Here is an 18778-nt window from a genome sequence, read left to right as displayed (position 1 = left end):
CAACCAACATATACATACAAGTAAAACAACAACAACAAAGAGAGGGAAAAAAAAAAGTATTCACAAACACTTTTTCAGTCGTGACACACGAGGCATTCACACAGGACACACACACACACACACACACACACACACAAAGAAGCTGAAAGCTCGACAATCACGAGAAACAGTCGCACTGCCAGTTTAAGTCGAGCAGTTTTGGATTTTGTTCTGTTGGTACAAAAATGGTCGATCTGACAAAAATAATGGTGGTATTATCTCGTCGTGTGAACCCGGCCTCCTCTCCGCTTTCAGTCAAACTACTGGCTTTATGTACAAGTGAGAAGGCAGTATGGCCGCATCGTTTGTAAATAAGGATATCTACTGCAATATTTCTGGCATTGGTTTCTTTTTTTTTTTTTCTCCTTTGTCATACAAAATAATATTTCTCTGAGGTAAGAACCGAGACAGTATCAAAATAGTAAAATCAAAGTTTTACTAAATGCACCCCGTAACTGGAAAGAAAGAAAAAGGAGCAGAACTTGGTAACAATTTCTCGTGACGACCGCGTGAGGAAGGATGTCGAACTGATCAGCAGCGAGGGTGGCGAACGGAAAAGAAAAAAAACGATTCCACATGGTTTCAGCCTGAAACTGAGTCGGCGACGTTACGGATGGGAGCCTGCGAGGGTCACGCTTCATCTCCAGATTTAGAATTTCTGTTGTTCGTTTGCCTGAAGAGCGCTAATGGAGCCGATTTCAGGTTGAACGATGCTTCCAGGATTCATCACGGAGGCAGGATGAGGACGATCCCTCGCTCCGACACGCTCATCGAGTTAAGGCAGTGATACTAAGGGCGACGTTCCCCCCCCCACCCCCTCCCCTCCCGAGTTATTGTTAAAAACCGCCGTCTCTTCTCTACGTCTTGGCTGCTTTCTCTGTTTGCTCAAAAATAGAGGGGGGAAAAAAAAAGAAAAGAAAAACGTGACAAAACACTCGCCACCCGTCTGTCACAAGGCTGCGACTCCTCAGAGAAATGAAGGCTGGTAAAGTAAAAAGGAAGAGTGTTCCCCCCCCACCCCCCCCACCCCCTCCTCCCCCACCCAACAAGCACATTTTGCATAAAGGAATACAACACAGTCCTTTAAAGGAAGTAAAATGTCAATGTACACACACACACTCACACACACGCTCTCGACGTACATTTCAGCCCAGCAGCCACACACAGCTTTTCATCAACACACACACATAAATTCATCATCTTCATTCCAGTGAAGACATTTACTGCTTTTCTCTGTCTTTAACATCTCTCGGTTGGACTCAGGAAAAAGCGGCAAACTTCTCTGATATCAGGACTGGATAATAGTGAAGTCGTTCAGGAGAAAAATCGCGGATTTGATTGGACTCGTGTTTTAAAATCACCGACGTTAGACTGATTCGATTCGCCGGTTCCGCTCCCTGACTGGCGGACTGGACCTTCGTGATTGTGAAAGCGCCGAGGGCGGCGTCACGGCGAGTATCGTACATGATCAGCGGCGCACCGGGAGTAAAGAGGTGCTGATTAGGAGCTTGATTCCTTCATTATTATTTTTTTTTTTTAATTTTAACCACTATTGGCGAACCGCTTTCAACCGACGATCATCGTTTTACTTCCTTCACATAAAAAGACAAAGCTAAGTAGATTCAGACATGTAGATTTTTTTTTTTTCTAAACAGTTCTGTACAGTATACATGGGGAACGGTCACTGGTGTGGGTGCAGCTTTATGTTGTCTGTGTCTCGATCTTTCGCAAAACCTACAATCGTTGAATCTGCCGGCGCGAGGAGACCCCGCCGACACGCGCGGTTTAGACCACCGTAAACTACGCATCTCTCTCCGTTTCCATTCCCCACTCCGCTGGAGAACCGACAAATAGCTTTCTTGGAAAGGAAGAAAGAAAAAAAATCAAAAGGGGCTGAAAATCGAAGAGGTTTAAGGGAACTTTCGGGGACATCTCGGAGGTTCTCGGGCGTCGGGAGTGGGTCTATTAGCAGTGCACTCTACCTCCGCTTCTGTAGTGATACTGGAGGCCAAGAAGGTGGAAGGTTGAAAGAAAGGGGGCGGGGGGTGGGGGTGGGGGGGGGTGGGGTTTGGGTATCGTGGGGTTTTCGGCGGACTGCACTCAGTGCAGCTCTTCCAGCTCGCTCTCCTTGAGCTTAGCATTGTCTCTGACTTCATCAAACGTGTACGTCTTCACGATCTTCCCGTTCTGGAAGACGGTGTGCAGCAGGTCCTGCAGGGGGGGGGGGGACAGAAACAGAGGTCAATAGGTGAAATGACAGAGGGACCAATTCAGAAATGAGGTTATTTCAAAACAACGCACCACGCCGTACTCCTCCAGGTCGCCTTTGCCCTCCTCCAGGGTGACAAAATCGCCGTTCTGCGTTCGGTGAAGGGAGAGGCGGCCTTTCTTCGACCTCTTGTTGGGGTCGGCCACCGGATCCTTGAAGACGTTCACCTGAGAGACAAAGACCAGGAACACCAAGTGAGCCGAAAGGGAGGGAAGGAAACGCTGTGGAGGGAGCGTGTCCTCAGCTTACCCCCAGTCCGTTAGTCACCACATAGCTGCACTTGAAGGAGCAGTTGAGCAGATCCCGGGTCAGTTTCTGCAGCAGAGCCCCTCCGGATCCGAACGCAATGTTCTCAATGGACCATTTGTGCTCCTTCATCCCCTCGACGATCTGTGGGGGAAAAAAAAAAAAAGGCACCGTCAAACCGCGTTCGCCCATCGTTAAGCGTGCGCTGAGCGCGTCCCGAAGCCGTGCACGTGTCCCGACCTCCTGCAGCGTGTTGATGTCCACTCCGTCTCCCTGGATGACTCTGATATACGGAGGAAGAACCTTGAAGCCTTTGGAGTTTCTTCAGGTCGAAACTTCTTCCCCAGGATCTCCAAAACCTGGCAGCAGAAGAGAGGAGAAGTTCAGACACGGATTCTGATCTTTTTTTTCAGAAAGAGCTCGACGTTCTGAGGCCGGACCTTCAGAACCGTATCCAGCGGGTTTCCTGAGTCTGGCCGGACGACCAGCGGCGCGTCGGCGTTGCGCGTCTCTATCAAGCTGCGCAGGTCTTCTCCCCAGATCTTCTCGCAGGCGTTGTAGATGTCGTAGCTGTCGCTGACGATGGACACCGGCACGCTGGGGAACTGCTTGATGATGTGCTCGAAGGCGTCTTTTTCATGGTCCTTCCCCCACGCCGTGATGGTGCTGGGGAGAGAATCCACGCCGGGTCATGTCTGTCTGGTTGGTTTATAACATTTATTGAAATAAAAGTAGGAAATATGAGATTAAATAAATTGAGAAAGAGCTCCAAGGACACTGATAATGACACAGGCTGTCCAGCAGAGGGCAGCGTATTCCAGCTTTTACTGCTCACTGGACATGACCTCAGGATCTTCATACAGAAACTAAAAGTTCACCTAAATGGCTGAAAAAACCATTTGGTGCAGTGTAATCACCATGCATTCAGACCATGTTTTCGTTCTTATTCATCGCTCTGAAGTAGCGGGGGGGGAAGCGCGAGATCGTTTCCCAAATCCGCCTCCCATCCCAGCAGCAGATGGTTCAGTCCCCACGGAGCGCCGATCAGATGCCGGGGAGCCGGTCGGGGATTATATCCAGAGACAGAAGCACGAGAGAGCCAGAATCCACAGGAGGAGCGTGGAGCATTTCCCAAGATCAACCGGTAAGTCCTTCGTCATGAAAATCAGTGTCACTAAAGTCAAGAACTGTCTTGGAACTGTAAATATGCCAAATCATGACAGCAGGAATAAAAGGATTAAAAATCACCTGAATAATTTCACTTTTTTTGGGATGATTTTCTGAAATTAAATCCATGCATTTTGTCTTTGATTCGACGACTATCAGAACCAGTGTGTGTGTGTGTGTGTGAAGTCTGCACACACAAACAAACAAACATCTGTTTCGAATGTGTGCGGTGAAGCAAAAGCCTGAGAGTCTGGTTACAAGGGATATGTACTGGTTTGTTCGTTCATAAGTAAAGCATTGTAATTTAATATTGTCTCAATCTCTGGAAGAATCTCCAAGTTGACATCACCTTTACCCCCCTCCATCCTTTCCTTTCCTCCAGAAGTTCAAATCAAAGTGGAATTTTACTGTGACTCCTCCCTGTGAAGTGACAGCAAAACCCTTTTTTTTTTTTAGAGGGGAGGGATGCATTACATAACAGTTGCTATGGCAACCCATGCCACCATCCCACAATGCACTGATGCATGGGAGAAGGGGGCTCTGGAGCAGCAGTAACTGCCCTGCCGGTGAGGGAGAAGCGAGGAATGATGGATCGGCGCCATAAAACGGAGCCATGTGACGGACGCGTGCGTCATGCCGGCGGCCAATCGCGGCCCTCGCTGACAAAATGAAACGGACCAGGCAGATAACGAGCGCGAGGACGACCGGGCTCCGACCAGGCCGGCAAATTAACGCCAGGGTCAGCCAAACGCCGGGCAAATGACTGATAAAAAGCCCTCCATCCAACTGCTGTCTGGAGCCAGCTCCCACTTCAAAAATCAGTTTGGAGTGGCGATCAAGAAGCTTTCACAAACACAACAACGTGTGTGTGTGTGCGTGCGTGTACCTGTGCTCTGCGGCAGGCACTGAGAAGCCTGGCACGGGGTCCTTGGTGCCGTAGTACTTCTTAATGACGCCGATGCCAGCGACCGTGTCCGTGCCCTTGAAGTTGACCAGATGTGCAGAAGCTCCGATACCTGCAGTCTGTCGACAGGAGGGACGGGAGAAGAAGACGAGCCGGGGGTTATTCAACATGACACAAAGCTGTGTGGGGTTTTTGCACAAATAGACCGGGGCGTTTCAGTTCGTACGTCATCAATCAAAACGACATCAAGCCGTCATCGCCTGCTTCAGATCGTTCCCTTCGCCTCATACCTCTTGTGACGACACGCCCCTGTAGCCAAAGTCGTGAAGTTTGTACTCCAGTCCCTCCAAATTCCCAGAAGTCTCCAGGAGGTACTTGGCAAGGATCTTCTTCTGCTCTCTGGAGTTTGTGGCCACAGTGATGGGGTACCAGATCTGAACCAGGATCGTCTGATAAAGCGGGAATTAGAAAAAAAAAAAAAAAATCGATTACCATTTCTTGTTGTCAGAATGTTTGCATTTCAATAATATCTAACTGATGGGTTTTGTGTTTCTGAGTAAACAAAAGGAGAAAAGATGAGAACACAAAGTGTTTTTCAGCACGGTCCAGACCGGCCAACGTCTGGTCCCTGCACTCCTGCTTTTGTGGCATTCAACTGGTACAAAAAGCCCAAAGCTGACAGGCTCAGAGGATCAAAGCTGGCAGCTCATTCACACAGGACAAAGTCCGGGAAAAGCCCACGCCTTGATGCTTTGTGTCAACTTTGGACCCGAGTCTGAGATCGTAAAATAAAAACAAGTGTCCATCACTGCGACACAGATCTCTCAGGTGAAGAAATTCAACATTTTTCATCCCATTTTTAAATGTTGTTACAGCCACTGCATCACATTACACCCATTAAATCTCGATGACAGCACAACCGGTTGTATTCCTCGAGAGAGAAATCAATCTAATACGCTCACTACAAACACTGACGTTATGCAACCGCACCACAGTATATGAAGCTGTGTGTGGAGCACGTATGAAGAGTGACAGCCGACCATTATGCAGTGTGTCAAACCTCATTAGAGGCGGATAAAGAGCGCGAGCATGACTGAAATTCCGTGTCTTCTCCCTTACAGTCATTCAGAGGAGAAACGCGACTTCTGTTCGCTTCCTGGCTTCGCTCTTCCTTCGACTGACGCGGCGCAGCGCGCTCCCGGCCTCACATGCCTCATCGGACCCATATGAACCATAACGTGGACTCATGTGACGGCCTCCCCCGCCCACAGACACACACAGGAGGACGCTGACGGACATATTGAATGGTGAAATGCCTAATCTGTGTCCTTAAACAGCTCTTAAAAGGAGAGAGAGAGAGAGAGAGAGAGACTCAACCACTCTGTTTTATCTACATGCTGACCTTTCTATTATCAACCAATGTAACATTTAGCTTTATATTGATAACAAGTATGAATAGAGTTTAAGTTCTTATTTCGGACCAATAGAGACATTTTATTTTATTTTATTCAGTTTAATGGAGTCACTAAATTCCATTTAAGAATCAGAAAGGACTGTGGTATCACTTATTATGGTACGATTTATCTAATGTCCTTCCAGATAACGTTGGGCATCGGTGTAAAACAAACCACACACACACACACACACACACACACACACACACACACACAGCAATACACACACACCCACATGGCTTCTCAGTCAATATCAGGACAAAATGGAGGGAGATAAGGACAAACAAGGTGAGTGAGAGCGAGGAGAAGGTCTGGAAAGCAAAACAAAACGGAGTAAACACTGCAGAGGGTGCGGGAAAAAAAAATGAAAACAAGAATCTGAAAGAGGGAGATAAACGGCGCACACCAGGAGGAGAGAGAGAGAGAGAAATGGAGTTTGACCTCATGACGCAGCCCAAGGACACCGGGGCTGAGCGCGACGGCTAATTTTGCATCGGCCGTGAAGAATGACCTCGTGTGTGCAGGGGAGTGTGTATGTGTGTATTTATACCAGCCAGGGAAGCATTGAGTGTTACGTGTGTGTGTGTGTGTGTGTGTGTGCGTATCCACATTTATCAGGACAGGGTGCGAGCGCGCGCGTGTTGCCGTTCCAGTCTGCATATGCTGAACTTTCCTCTAATGTGCCAGCTTTTCACAGATGATCCGACAGAATAGCAAGGCCTTGCTTCTTTTTTTTTCCGCGCACATAAAAGCATGTTGTTGTGCGTTAAATCTGCGTGATTAATCCGCGAGCGCCGTCGAACAAGATATCAATGAAAGGAACCGTCACGCTGAAAATGATACACACACGGCAAAGGTTAGAGACAGCTTTGAGGGGGAAAAGGAGGCTCGGAGAGGAGATATTGCTCCTGGTAAATGAATTCCGTTCTGCCGAGTCACTGCAGAGAGCCTCTTCATGGAGCATTAAGATCCTCAGATGAGTATAAGTGGCGTACTTAGACCCGCCATAATCGAATTGCTCAAATCTCCCTAATCAGGCCGCGGTGTCTCAAATGCAAAACACATTTGACTGTAGCAGTGTTGTGATTGTGCAATGCATTGGCAGAAATAACAACATAATATAATAAAAAGGGAAGGCACATGTTATGCACAACATGATGCATTTTGAAAGCTGCAACATAATTAAAAAGTTTGATTTCTCAGCTATTTCCACACATGTAGCTTTAGATTCACAGTGAAAGGGACAGATTTGACCAATGTTCCACTTTTTCTTAACAAACTTCTATCACATTTACCTAAAATTCTGAATAATAAAACAGAAGAGAACTTGTTATAGACCTGAAATGCATCAGTTACATTTTTTTTTAATGCTTTTTCATTTTAAAAATGAAGACTTCCAACATATTTTATCTTTCCAAACTTCTGTAGAACAGCTGGAGGCTCTGAGATCCTTTATAGTGAAACATCAGCAGGATGAGATTTATTATCATATGTAACAACTGTTGAATGCTGAAGCAGTGAGGTTGATTCATCTTTATACAAAGGCCTGTAATTGTTCCACTTTGCAATATAGATGCTAGAAAAGCTCAAATCTTGGAATTCCTAAGCCAGGAAATACAGCAGGTCCTACATATGATCGTTTTCCCCACCATTATCAGCTCTTACAGTTTAATATTCACCACATCTGCATGAATAGAGAAGTGAAGATTCAGTAGAAATCCGAAGGTAAAAATAAAAACAGCCTGTTTTTGTGTTTTTCAGCCAACTTGATGTGAATCATTTTGCTGCAGTTACTGCTTCATCGCAGAAGCTGTGATGAAGCAGTAAAACCATGGCGGCTCTGCGCTTCAGCGAGATTTAAAAGAAGCGATTTGAGGCATCATCGGGCTTGCTGCCAGCCTAAATACTTCATGCCTTTTATAAAACTATCAACACTCTGTTGTAATAAATAGAGCGTACAATTCACTCGTTTATTTAGTATTTAATCAATAGTCGCATTACGTCAACTATTAAATCTTGCTGATGTGGTTTTAGTCGCAGTATGAAGAGGACATAAAAGTTTTAACAGCTGTATGAGGACGTGCGCGACACATTTACTGTGGCTTTTAATCTGATGAAGCTCATCAAGCAGTGATGCTGGAGCGGGAGACTCCGCTCATTCAGCGTGACACTGACAAGTCAGCAGAATCGCAAGACATTTAAGTCACGTTTCAGAGAGCATCCAACGACAGAGGAACTTTTCCTGATGGACCCCCCCCCCCCCCCCCCCCCCCCCCCCCAGCCCCGTCCCATTAGCCACGAAGGGACGGGACGACCGACGAAACAAACGCACCTCCACCCAGTTGGTGAGCCAGTAGCATTCGGGGTCTGTGCTCTCCACCGTGAACAGGACGTTTCCCCGCGGGATGACGCTCCCCTCCGGCACCGCCTTGATCTCGATGGGCAGGTGTCCGTCGTACTTCTGTCAACACAGAGACACGGAAAATGTGAGGAAAGCAACACACGATCGGAAAAAATCTTCGCCCGGCATGAACAATGTTTGTATTCTTGATGCGAGTTTGTTTTTTTTTTTTTTTGTTTTTTTAATTTGTACATGCAAGCAAAAAAAAAAGACAGACTGCCAGATTGAGAGCTGATTTAGCAATGTGGTGAGAGATGACAGCGGCAGGACGGAGCGTAAATAAGGGTTTATTAACGCTTCTCCACACTTGAGAAAACGCCTCGTCAGTGCGGGGAGCCGTGCTCTCTCCAAGGTGCTGAAACTGTACCTCTCAATTACCGGGAACAACGCGAGCGCACTTTCTTGGAGGTATGAACTAAATGAGATTCATTTTAACATCCGACATACAGCTGGAGCTTGAAAACCTTTCAGAAGGCCACAGAGCGGCACACATTCAGAGCTAGGCTCGTCTGTGGGCTTTTAAAACGGAACCGGCGATTTCTGCTTTCCGTCGGGTCTCAGCTGGAGATGTTTGTTGTATTGTTGTACTTATTTATGCCACAGTGACACTTCAAATTTTTTTTTTTTTTTTTTTTTTAATCCACAGCCAGGATTACGATTGTACGTATGAGACGCTGATAAAAGAGACGCCACTGTTTCATGTGCAAACATCTGCAGGCACTGGCACCTGTGTACATGTACACCCACATAGCCTGGTTTCAACTTATTCTTTTCCACAAATAACTGTACAAAAGCAGTTTGTATTCGTCCAACGAATCATGCAAACCAACAAAAATCCATCTATTTTGAGATGCCACTTTTCGGATTTGAGACAGAGACATTAAAGCTAAAAATATATAACTGCATATATATATATATATATAAATGTGTAATGCAAACTGCTGCAATTGGAAGTTTGATCTTTTCTTACCTCCAGGATGTAATTCCAGCCCTTCTCGTTGAAAACGTCATCCTGGAAGTGTTCTCTGTACACCTCCTTGGCCTCCTGAATCTTCTCTGGAGTCACTACCTTTCCTGGAGGTGGAGAACGAAGAACGAGAGGAAAGAGAGAGAGAGAGAGAGAAAGAGGAGGTTACAGATGGAATAAGTTGGAAAGCGGTGAAGCTGTACTTCACTTCCAGCTAATCTGATTAAAGTCCACGTTTCCTGCTCGCGCCGACAAGGCGTCTTTGTCCACGCAGGCGTAATTACATTCTTGACTCATTTCAAGTTGGACGAGGTTGAAGATCGAGGTTCTATTTAACATTCTGACAATTCACTTGTTGAATCACTGCAGAGAATTTTAAGAGAAGACCGACTCAATTTGAATCCTCAGAAGAACGGGAATCTCTCAGGCAAAAATCAGACACTTTGTTTCCAAGACTGAAACAAAAGTTTACAATCTCACTTTTCTTGAATTCTCAGAAATGCTCCCCCACACTGTGCACCATCTTGCTTCGGAGCACTCGACAATGACAACATTCCGGTTTTGGGCTGGAGTTGAGGTCTGCTTTCATTTTTTGGCGTGCTAAGATGGAGGATGCGTCTCTAATAGGAGGGCCTGATGGTTGAGCTGCGGGCGACGCTGGGCGCAGACAGCTGGCCTTTCTCCCCTCAGACAGTTAAAGAGCAGCTGTGCTTTTGTCTCCTCCGTCTCTGTTCTCCCTGGCACCCCCCGCCCCCCCCCAAACACACTCTCACACACACACACACCTCTGCTGCCACACCATGAAATCCTCTTAAGAGACCGGAGGGAGACGCATTCTTTCTCTCTCGTGCCCCTTCAGGATCACACTCGGTCACATGCGCGTCGTCAACCCGCACCAGTTTGAGCCACTTAGTGCAGAGAACGCTTCGCGTGTGTTACATGTTCGTTTTCTTTCCCCGGTCGGCTGCTTTGTTTTACACACTGTACCTTTTTTTTTTTCCTCTCCTTTTTTTCTTTTTTTTTTTACCCAATGCGAATAAGTTGAAGAACTGCTGCTGCAGGCACCTGTTCTGCTGAAGTGTCCTTGAGCAACTACATGAATTTGAATAACTTCTGGCATGCTGCTCTGCAGTTGATCCTCTATTTTGACCTTCCCCGGAAAAAAAAAATAAATAAAAAAATAAAAGATCACACAACGCAATGTTCCCTCAGCAGCTGTAAAGGAACAAGAAACACCCCAAAGTTCGAAGCGCCGACTTATTGGGCTGAATTTTACAGAAGTTAGAGTCGGGGGGGGATTAGAGGAGCTCATGTCTTCACAAGCCTCGTGAAAGAGGAAGTGTCGTTGTCTTTTATTCCCATCACTTTCCACATCACGCACGGTTGATTACAGTAATTCGCAGTAAGTAAAGAGTCGTGTCATTCAAACACCGTCATGACACCCTTATTTCACTTATTCATTCAGGTGGAAACATGTATATTCATGGAAGCGGTTCGTTCTGGCGCCGTGAAGCCTGCTGCGGGGCACGACTCCGCAGAATCAGTGAAAATGAGTCCAGACTTACCTTTTAGATATTTGTGGAGGATGTACTGCAGGCCGTAAAAGACAGTCTTGTCATATTTGACTTTTCTGCTTTTGCTGGGATCCGTCCTCTTCTCACGGCACTCGAAGTACGAGTACACTTTACTCGTGTTGGGGGGGTACTGTTTATAGTGCGTTACCTGAGAAAACAAAGAGCGGGACAAGAATTAGCATGAGGAAGAGCAGGACGAAGCTCGAGGTCAGGGCAGGATAAGCCTGCTCAGAAATAGAATTTTCAAGCCATGCCTCATAAAACAATGATGAGACAACTTCAAAAATGTAGAGCAGACCTTGGAAACAATCTCCTGTTTATACTGGTGAGAGAATGTGTGTCTATCAGGGGTCGGCTTCATTGTAATGTTTTGGCTAACAAGAGTCTGTAATCTCTCTTCAAAATGAAAAGCAATGAAAGAGTACCAGCACGAAAATGTAATAAATGTAAACTTCATTGCATTTTTCAATGTCAGTGAATCGTACGTTTCTATATCTAGCCCAGCCCGATATCAAACATTCTAAAACTCTCACACATTTCTAAACTATCAAGTAGAGCCTTGATATCTACGGTACACAGTGCAGTGCTATTCAATGTCACGTCCTAAACTTTGACACACACAGCCATCGTTACATTTTATCTGTCGCTATTGCAAACATTCCACACCAGCGGAGGAGCCACCAATCGCTCCGTTATGAAAAACTGCACAATCCGGAGCTGAAATGTCACAACCAGGGTGAGACAATCAGTCCGTTGCCCCACAGACGCGTTCTCCACTGTTGCGCCACATCTGCTATTATTCAGAAAATACCAGCATGCGCTTCGACTGTACTGCTAATCTGCTGCGAACTGATGCCAGAAGTACTGACATTTAAAACCAGCCGACAGCGATGGAGTCCATGACTCGGGGCATGCCCCGACACGTCTCGGGGACAAACCGCTGAACCCAGTATTTACCTTTAAGATGCGCTCACACAGAAAAACAGGAGATGCGGTGTCAGTTGAGGATCGTGAATGAGTTCACGGGGGGATTTCCACAGAAAGCACTGGGGGCATTTAAGGATTTGCCTCTCATTACTGTAGCGCAGAATCCACTGGAGCCTTCATTCACAGACTCAGAATACTGAAGAAGTGAAACTGATTTTTCTTATCGAATGAAAATTATTTAAACATTCATTAATGACATTAACCTAAGCACTTCTTCAAAGTTCAAGGTTTCTTTTAAGGTATTGCCTCTTGACAGTGACTCAGCATATTGCAACGGCTGACAGGATGACTGAGTTAAATAAACACTCAATGTATCATGATGAGTATTCACCAAAGCTCCAAGGACACAGGAAACCAAAGCACGAAAAACAAACAACCAAATACTCCGTCTGTGGCCTTTGAAGCTACTCAGAGTCATAAAGGTGGTCGTCACGTTAAAGACTCTGACTTCCTTCATACTTGTGGTTTTTCACGCCATTCATTTCCTTCATTCACTGAGTCAGAATGCTTTCATGGTTACACTACGAGGTGTTTATTCTTAGGACACGATTCGTTTTCTCAGTTACTGGAGATTGCATTCGGGTTCTGGAAATCATCACGGTGAAATAAATCTCTCTGACCTCTATAAATCTTCTGTTTTAATGAGATCAGCTCAACCTTTTGCAACAAAAGTGAGCATGTTAAAATAGAAAAAGAAAAGATCAAAGGTTATCCCGTGAGATTCCTTTGACCCCCGCTTGCGTCTCGTCCTCTCTGGGCTTTTGAGGACTCAAAATAGAGTCAAGACGCTCAACATGACACTGGGCTTCACCACGTGCTTACATGCCAATGTATACACATAAAACACCCTTTTAAAAATCACAAAACACGCCAGCCGCACCCGTACGCTACTACCTAAGAAACAAGCAGGAAATCATTTATAACTAGGCCTGGCTTTCAAGTAATAATATTATTAATATAATCAAAGGAAATCTGCTGTGTCACATTTCAGTGTGTGAAATACCTCAACTGCTTGCTGGAGCATCGACTCTATTCCAAAAAGCAAACAAGAGCTGCCATCAAACCTCCATAAATCAATGTGTTCTACATCAGCAATGACTTCAGTAATATAATCTGAAAGAAGTATGAGGAATTTCCCAAGTTGCTCAGCCAAATGATTGGTGATTAATCAGCTGGCCATTGTAGTTTAAGTCATGTTTCACAGAGAAACGACCCCAATAATAACAAGTTTAAGACTTGAAAGCTCCAAAATCTGGTTTTTGACACATTAAACCACCTCCACCCACTGTTCCCTTTCTGAAATTATTGAGAATACGAAGGCCAATGCTGCAAATGATCAACGAGAAGGAACACGGAGTTCAAGCAAGGCCAGTATTTGCTTGACACACGGCCAGCTGTTGGAAAAAAGCAGAGTACGTCTCTTTTGTCCTTTATGTATAAACACAAAAAGATGGAGGTAGCCATATTGTGGGTTCAGGATGAGGAACCGTCAAAGAACTTGACCCACACAGCTCTCATGCTTCACATGCTTTGTCTCATGGTCCATTTTTTTTTCTCAATGTTTGTTCCATTATAATGTAGACAGCTGTTGGAATCCAGAGCTGATAAAAAAGACTTGTCTTGTGCTATTGACATACTTTTTATCCATGTACTGAAAAGCTGAAGCAGTGGAAAAGTGCTAAATAAGTGAAATCCGTTCACCATTTCAGTGATTCAGTTTGAATTTTTCTCAAAAATTGAGATGGTAAAAACCCTGAGAGGAAACGGCATCCCCCAAACCCTCAGATTTCTCCCGAAGCGCCCGTCTTCCAAAGCTCTCTGGTGCCACCGATCGGAGGACCGCACTGCGGCTGGACCAACAGACTGAGCTTCCCCAAACAAGAGGACTCATGCACGTCTGCGTGTGCGTGCACGTGTGTGTCCAAACACTGGCTGGGTGTTTGGCTTTCGGACCAAGCATCTCTTTTCAGTTCCAACACAAAGGCATTCAGGTGCGGTTTGTTTTCATGTTCTGGAAACAAAATAATGACTCTGCCTCTGTCTGAGCTGCAGGATCATCAAGCACTGTGTGGCCATGTGGTCCTTTCTCATCACGAAGTCAGTGCAAAAGTCATGCACGGACTTCAGTGCACGCCCAAACGCACATTAAGGACATGCTGATCTTTGGTCATTCTTATTGGGTGAAAAACCTATTAACACTACAACAACCAGTTTTCAATGACTGCTAATTGTGGGCTGAACTTTATATAGACTAGAGAGTGAAAGCCGGGTATTGTGTTCATTGTTATTAAAAAGGTGTTCGTCACTTCAGCAATGCTGGCAATTTCATCTCTATATAAGCTTATTACAGAGGACAATAATAGATTAATTCAACACGATCCACAAAGGGAAAGTTAAATTAATCATTGATAGTCTGCAACATGTGGAAATAACTTTGAACAAAACTGTATCTTGCCTATTAAAATCTTTTAAATATGCATATTTAGTCATGATTTTTGGAGGTAAACTCACAGTTTGCCCTGAAAAAGTCAGTCTGCTCATTGTTTATTAATAAAAACTGCATGAAGTTCCTGAGCTGTGGGGTACATTCGGCTTTCATTTTGAGCTCAAAGCATTCCTGTAATGGACGGCACAGGTTTCATTCCAAGAACATGAAAGTGAAAGAAAGACGAGTACATTCTGAGAAACAGAAAGCAAAAGTGTAACTGAGCCGGGGCATTCTACTGAAATAAAACTCCATGTGAATGAGTTAAGCTGTGACCTTTGTTCTTTATGGAGTTTCAGATTAAGCTGTACAAGCAGATATTCTGGTGGTTAAGCAACTCTGTTACTAATACAAAAAGTACCACAGTACCTCAGTAAATGCCAAGATATTATCTTAAAAAGCTTTCATTTTCAACTGAGATAGGGCGTAAGCCTAAAATCTGTGCATGTAAAATGAAAAGATGTTATAACTTGGTTGTCTTCAGTCCAGCTATTTTGAATATCAAGCAGTTGTTGAAAGTCTGTTGTGTTAATTATTACCAAGAGCTCCAGCTTCTCCTGTGTTCACTAGTGAACCTGCCATTTTTCAGATTGAACTGAGTTTGGTGGTTAACTTTCCAAGCTTTTCTTAGCCAGCCGATCACCCAGACATTTGCTGAATGACAATGCAACTTTTCTGAATGGGTTTTGAGTTAAACAAATACATTCTGGGCCTTTAAATCCCTCTTGAAGTTTTGTAAATCATGCAAGAATTTCCCTCTGGGATTATTAAGTATTTTTATTTAACAGTTTCTTTCAACACATCACATATTTTAAATGACTGTGCCTTTAATTTGTTTGAACTCTGTATAAATGGATGATATATAAATACAGCATTTTATCATTTTCCACAGCTGCTATGACTTCAGATGAATAATATCTGTTGCTTTTAGTCTGTCTTTTACTAGCAGCCTCTTCCTACAGCTCGTCTCTTAACATTGTTAGCCTTTGTGTCCCATCACTGCTCTCACTGAAGCTGTCACATGACTCCAGACATGGAAACTGTCCCAGCAGCCACTTGCTCCGTGCAATAAATCATATCAATCAATGAATACAGCGTTATTTCTCAGCCGGTTGTTACATCTGACTTCACATTAATCTATAGCACACCGCTTCGCGGCGTTTAAAGGCCCGATCCCGTCAGTCCCATGCGATAGTTGAGCATTAACCTCTTGACAAGTTTCGGTTTTGATTTCTGCGGTAGCACGATTTCCCCTCTGCTAGGTGTTAGCATCACGCTGGCTAACTCTCCCGCCTGCCTCAACGGCACCAGAGCCGGCTCCGAGGCGCACTTCACCGGCGTCCACACACAGCGCACGCTAGCTGGTGGCTAATATTAGCATTTTTTTCTTTTTTTATGAATCCCCTCGGTGACCGTGCAGCGCTCCCCCCGGTGTGCTAGCGAGCTAATTCAGCTAGCCGAGACACCGTGACGGGCTCAGCCTGGGAGGACCGGGCTCCACATTTCCAGCGATAGGCTAAGTTCCCTTCAAGGAGGGATGCTCGCCTTTCTGCCCGCCGTACCAGCCCCTCTCTCTCCTCCTCCTCTGGCCTGAACCGAGGAGACACCGGCCACACAGAGCAGCGTGATGGCCTTGGGACTGATGATGAAACCACCTTGACTTTATCAATTTTCATTCCTCCACCCAGCCCCCCCCCCGCCGCTCCCCCCTCCAACCATTACGGGCTCGTTACCTTGTAGGAATCGGTCGCCAGCATAATGTTGAAGCCGGCGTCTCTGTGCTCCATCTTTCCCCCTCTCGGTAGTGAGTCAGTCGCAGCTGTCAGTGTGTTGTGTTGCGCGCCGCGCTACCGGAGACTCCAGCCTGCTGGTGGTGGAGCTGAGAAGGGGGAAGGACGACCGGGGAGAACCGGGCGGGGAGGGGGCGGGCCGACCGACGTCATTCAACAGCCGACTTCTCTTCGGCTGTGTTCGTGTTCACTCGGCCAAGGTTGGCCCGCCAGCCAATCAGGTGACCCCGTGGAAGCGTACGTAGGTTTACCTCATTCGACGCTGACGCAGATGATTTAAATAAATAAATAAATAAATAAATAAATAAATAAATAAATAAATAAATAAATAAATAAATAAATAAATAAATAAAGTGTTGTGTTCTGTTCTTTGTGGAGCAACATTATCGTCTTCCATTTATGGTTTGTTGACTGAATTTTTGAATATTTCTGCATTTTCACTTATTCAGTTGAAAATTAAGAAGTCACGATTTTTAAGATATTTATTTGCAAATAATTTGTACTTCATTTATTTACTTATTCAATCATTTATTCCGTATCTCATTCACATTCCCGTTATTTGTCCCACAGCAGGGAAATTTACGGTGCAACAGCAGCAAACGGCTCAGTACAAAGTGAACAGAGGAAAATGCTAAACACAAAATAAAAATAAGTATACGACAAAAATATGGAATATAAAATGCAAAAGATAATTAAATAAAAAGATAACAAAATGATTCATCCTCTCATTTATTAAAAAAAATCAACTAATGATGGATTTGATAAATCGAAAGAAGGAAGTAAGCAGCATCACTTTGGAGCTTGTCTTTTGGTTTTGAGTTTAACTTTGTACTGAAATACAGTGTTTTCTTGACCAAATTATCTTTATCATTGTAGAATACATAGCAGAGATGGGCAACTTTAACCATGGTGAGGACAACAAAAATGAAAAACAACTAAACTTTATCATTTTGTCTGTCAGAGTGCCAGTTAACACTGGATGAGAAGAGAAGTGGGGCAGGCAATTTAATATAAAACTAAGATAAAGGTTGCATATTGAGCTCTTTGAATGAAAATGCATGCATTGCATGATCCATCCATCAGTCTTCTTGACCAGTTCATCCTGTGCAGGGTCTTGGGGTGATGGAAGAAATTGCTTTTTACAAAGGCAGGATACTCCCTGGACAGGTCACAAGTCCATCACAGCGAAAACACAACCAGACAACCACACACACTCACATTCAGACTTAAGAGCATTTAAGGGTCACCAAACCCACGCACAAAGGGCAAACATGCAAACATCTGGATGTGAACCCACAACTGTGAGATGAGAGTGCTAACTACGGCATCCTAGTGCAACTTCATTAGCTATAAAATGTCCAATAAAAAATTTCAATATTGCCTTGAAATGTATTTCACTGACCTTCTTGCATGTATGACTATTATTGGAAATTATCTAGATTTATGACACAAACTAGATCAGCAATTAGGTTTTTTTAATATGGTTTTGTTGTAAGACTTTCGACCAAAGACAAATTAATGAAATGTGTATTTGATGCATATTTTTATAATGAAATGTATTAAAATTCCCTTTCAGTGTCACAGTGTCCAGAATAGACATTCTCGTGTGCAGTTTTCAGACTCGGCAGATGGGAGCAGTGTTGGTCGTCAAATAAAGCTGCATCACTGCATTTGCAGACTCACATAGCCTCCTATTTACTGTGTTGCTATTGGAGCCAAAAGAATCCAAACCCAATTAAAACTCCTGCATGCCAACAAAGATATTTTCATTTGCTCTGCCCGGCCTTTGCCTTTTGCAAACAACCCTAAAGTCTACATATCCACAGCAGGGGCAAATCCAGTTAACACCAAGCATCCAATTTACAAAAAAGGTTGGAATGGGACCATATTAATCATCTAAAATCAAACAATAAAACAATTGGCCAAATAATAAATCAGCTTTACTTTTCATTTTTAATAACATAGCTCCAATATTTTGAATAATTGAGAGCATTCTGTGCTAGTTGAGTTGTTGATTGCCGGCGAGGATCAATGTATAGACCAGCTAGACCAGCTTGAGGCCTTATCGAATATACAAACTCTGTGAACATTGCTTTCATCAATGCTTTCTTGGATCCAATACACAGTCCTTCATGAGCCCTGCCTGCCAGGAAACTGATATGGTAATAACAAATTTAACAATCTCATATTCGGCGGTCACAAAACATTGTGAGGTCTCAGCTGGCTGCTGAGTTCTTATCAGGCAATGCCTACTAATTTAATTCTTTGATATTTACAGACACATTTATCTAAGATCTTTCAGCTCTATAAGATGAGAAAACTGTGAAGTTCAGTGTATTCTCTGCAGTCTTTAATCACCATAATACACTCTTATCAAGCTTTTCAAGTCTTGGTAAACAAGTTAAAAAGACAAAATGCTTCTAAAGTATGTAGGCTGAAACAACATGATCAGTTCGACAAGGGATGGCAGCACCAGCAAGAGCTGCCTGGGGGAA

The 18778-nt window shown here is 44.4% G+C and overlaps 1 protein-coding gene across 1 annotated transcript; it reads right to left on the bottom strand.

Annotated features, from left to right (window-relative positions):
* Positions 1-328: 328 nt before the first annotated feature.
* Positions 329-16382, bottom strand: nampt1 (nicotinamide phosphoribosyltransferase 1). The gene is given in 12 exon segments (XM_030113007.1): positions 329-2250; positions 2341-2475; positions 2558-2698; positions 2795-2877; positions 2880-2913; positions 2995-3220; positions 4608-4744; positions 4916-5074; positions 8412-8540; positions 9451-9554; positions 11013-11169; positions 16227-16382. Coding segments are annotated over 12 exon segments (1470 nt in total). The 5' UTR covers positions 16281-16382; the 3' UTR covers positions 329-2139.
* Between the last annotated feature and the right edge of the window lie 2396 nt (positions 16383-18778).

This window comes from Salarias fasciatus, chromosome 17 (assembly GCF_902148845.1).
Source record: "Salarias fasciatus chromosome 17, fSalaFa1.1, whole genome shotgun sequence".
Lineage (NCBI taxonomy): Eukaryota > Metazoa > Chordata > Actinopteri > Blenniiformes > Blenniidae > Salarias > Salarias fasciatus.
This window is presented reverse-complemented; position numbering and strand designations above follow the sequence as displayed.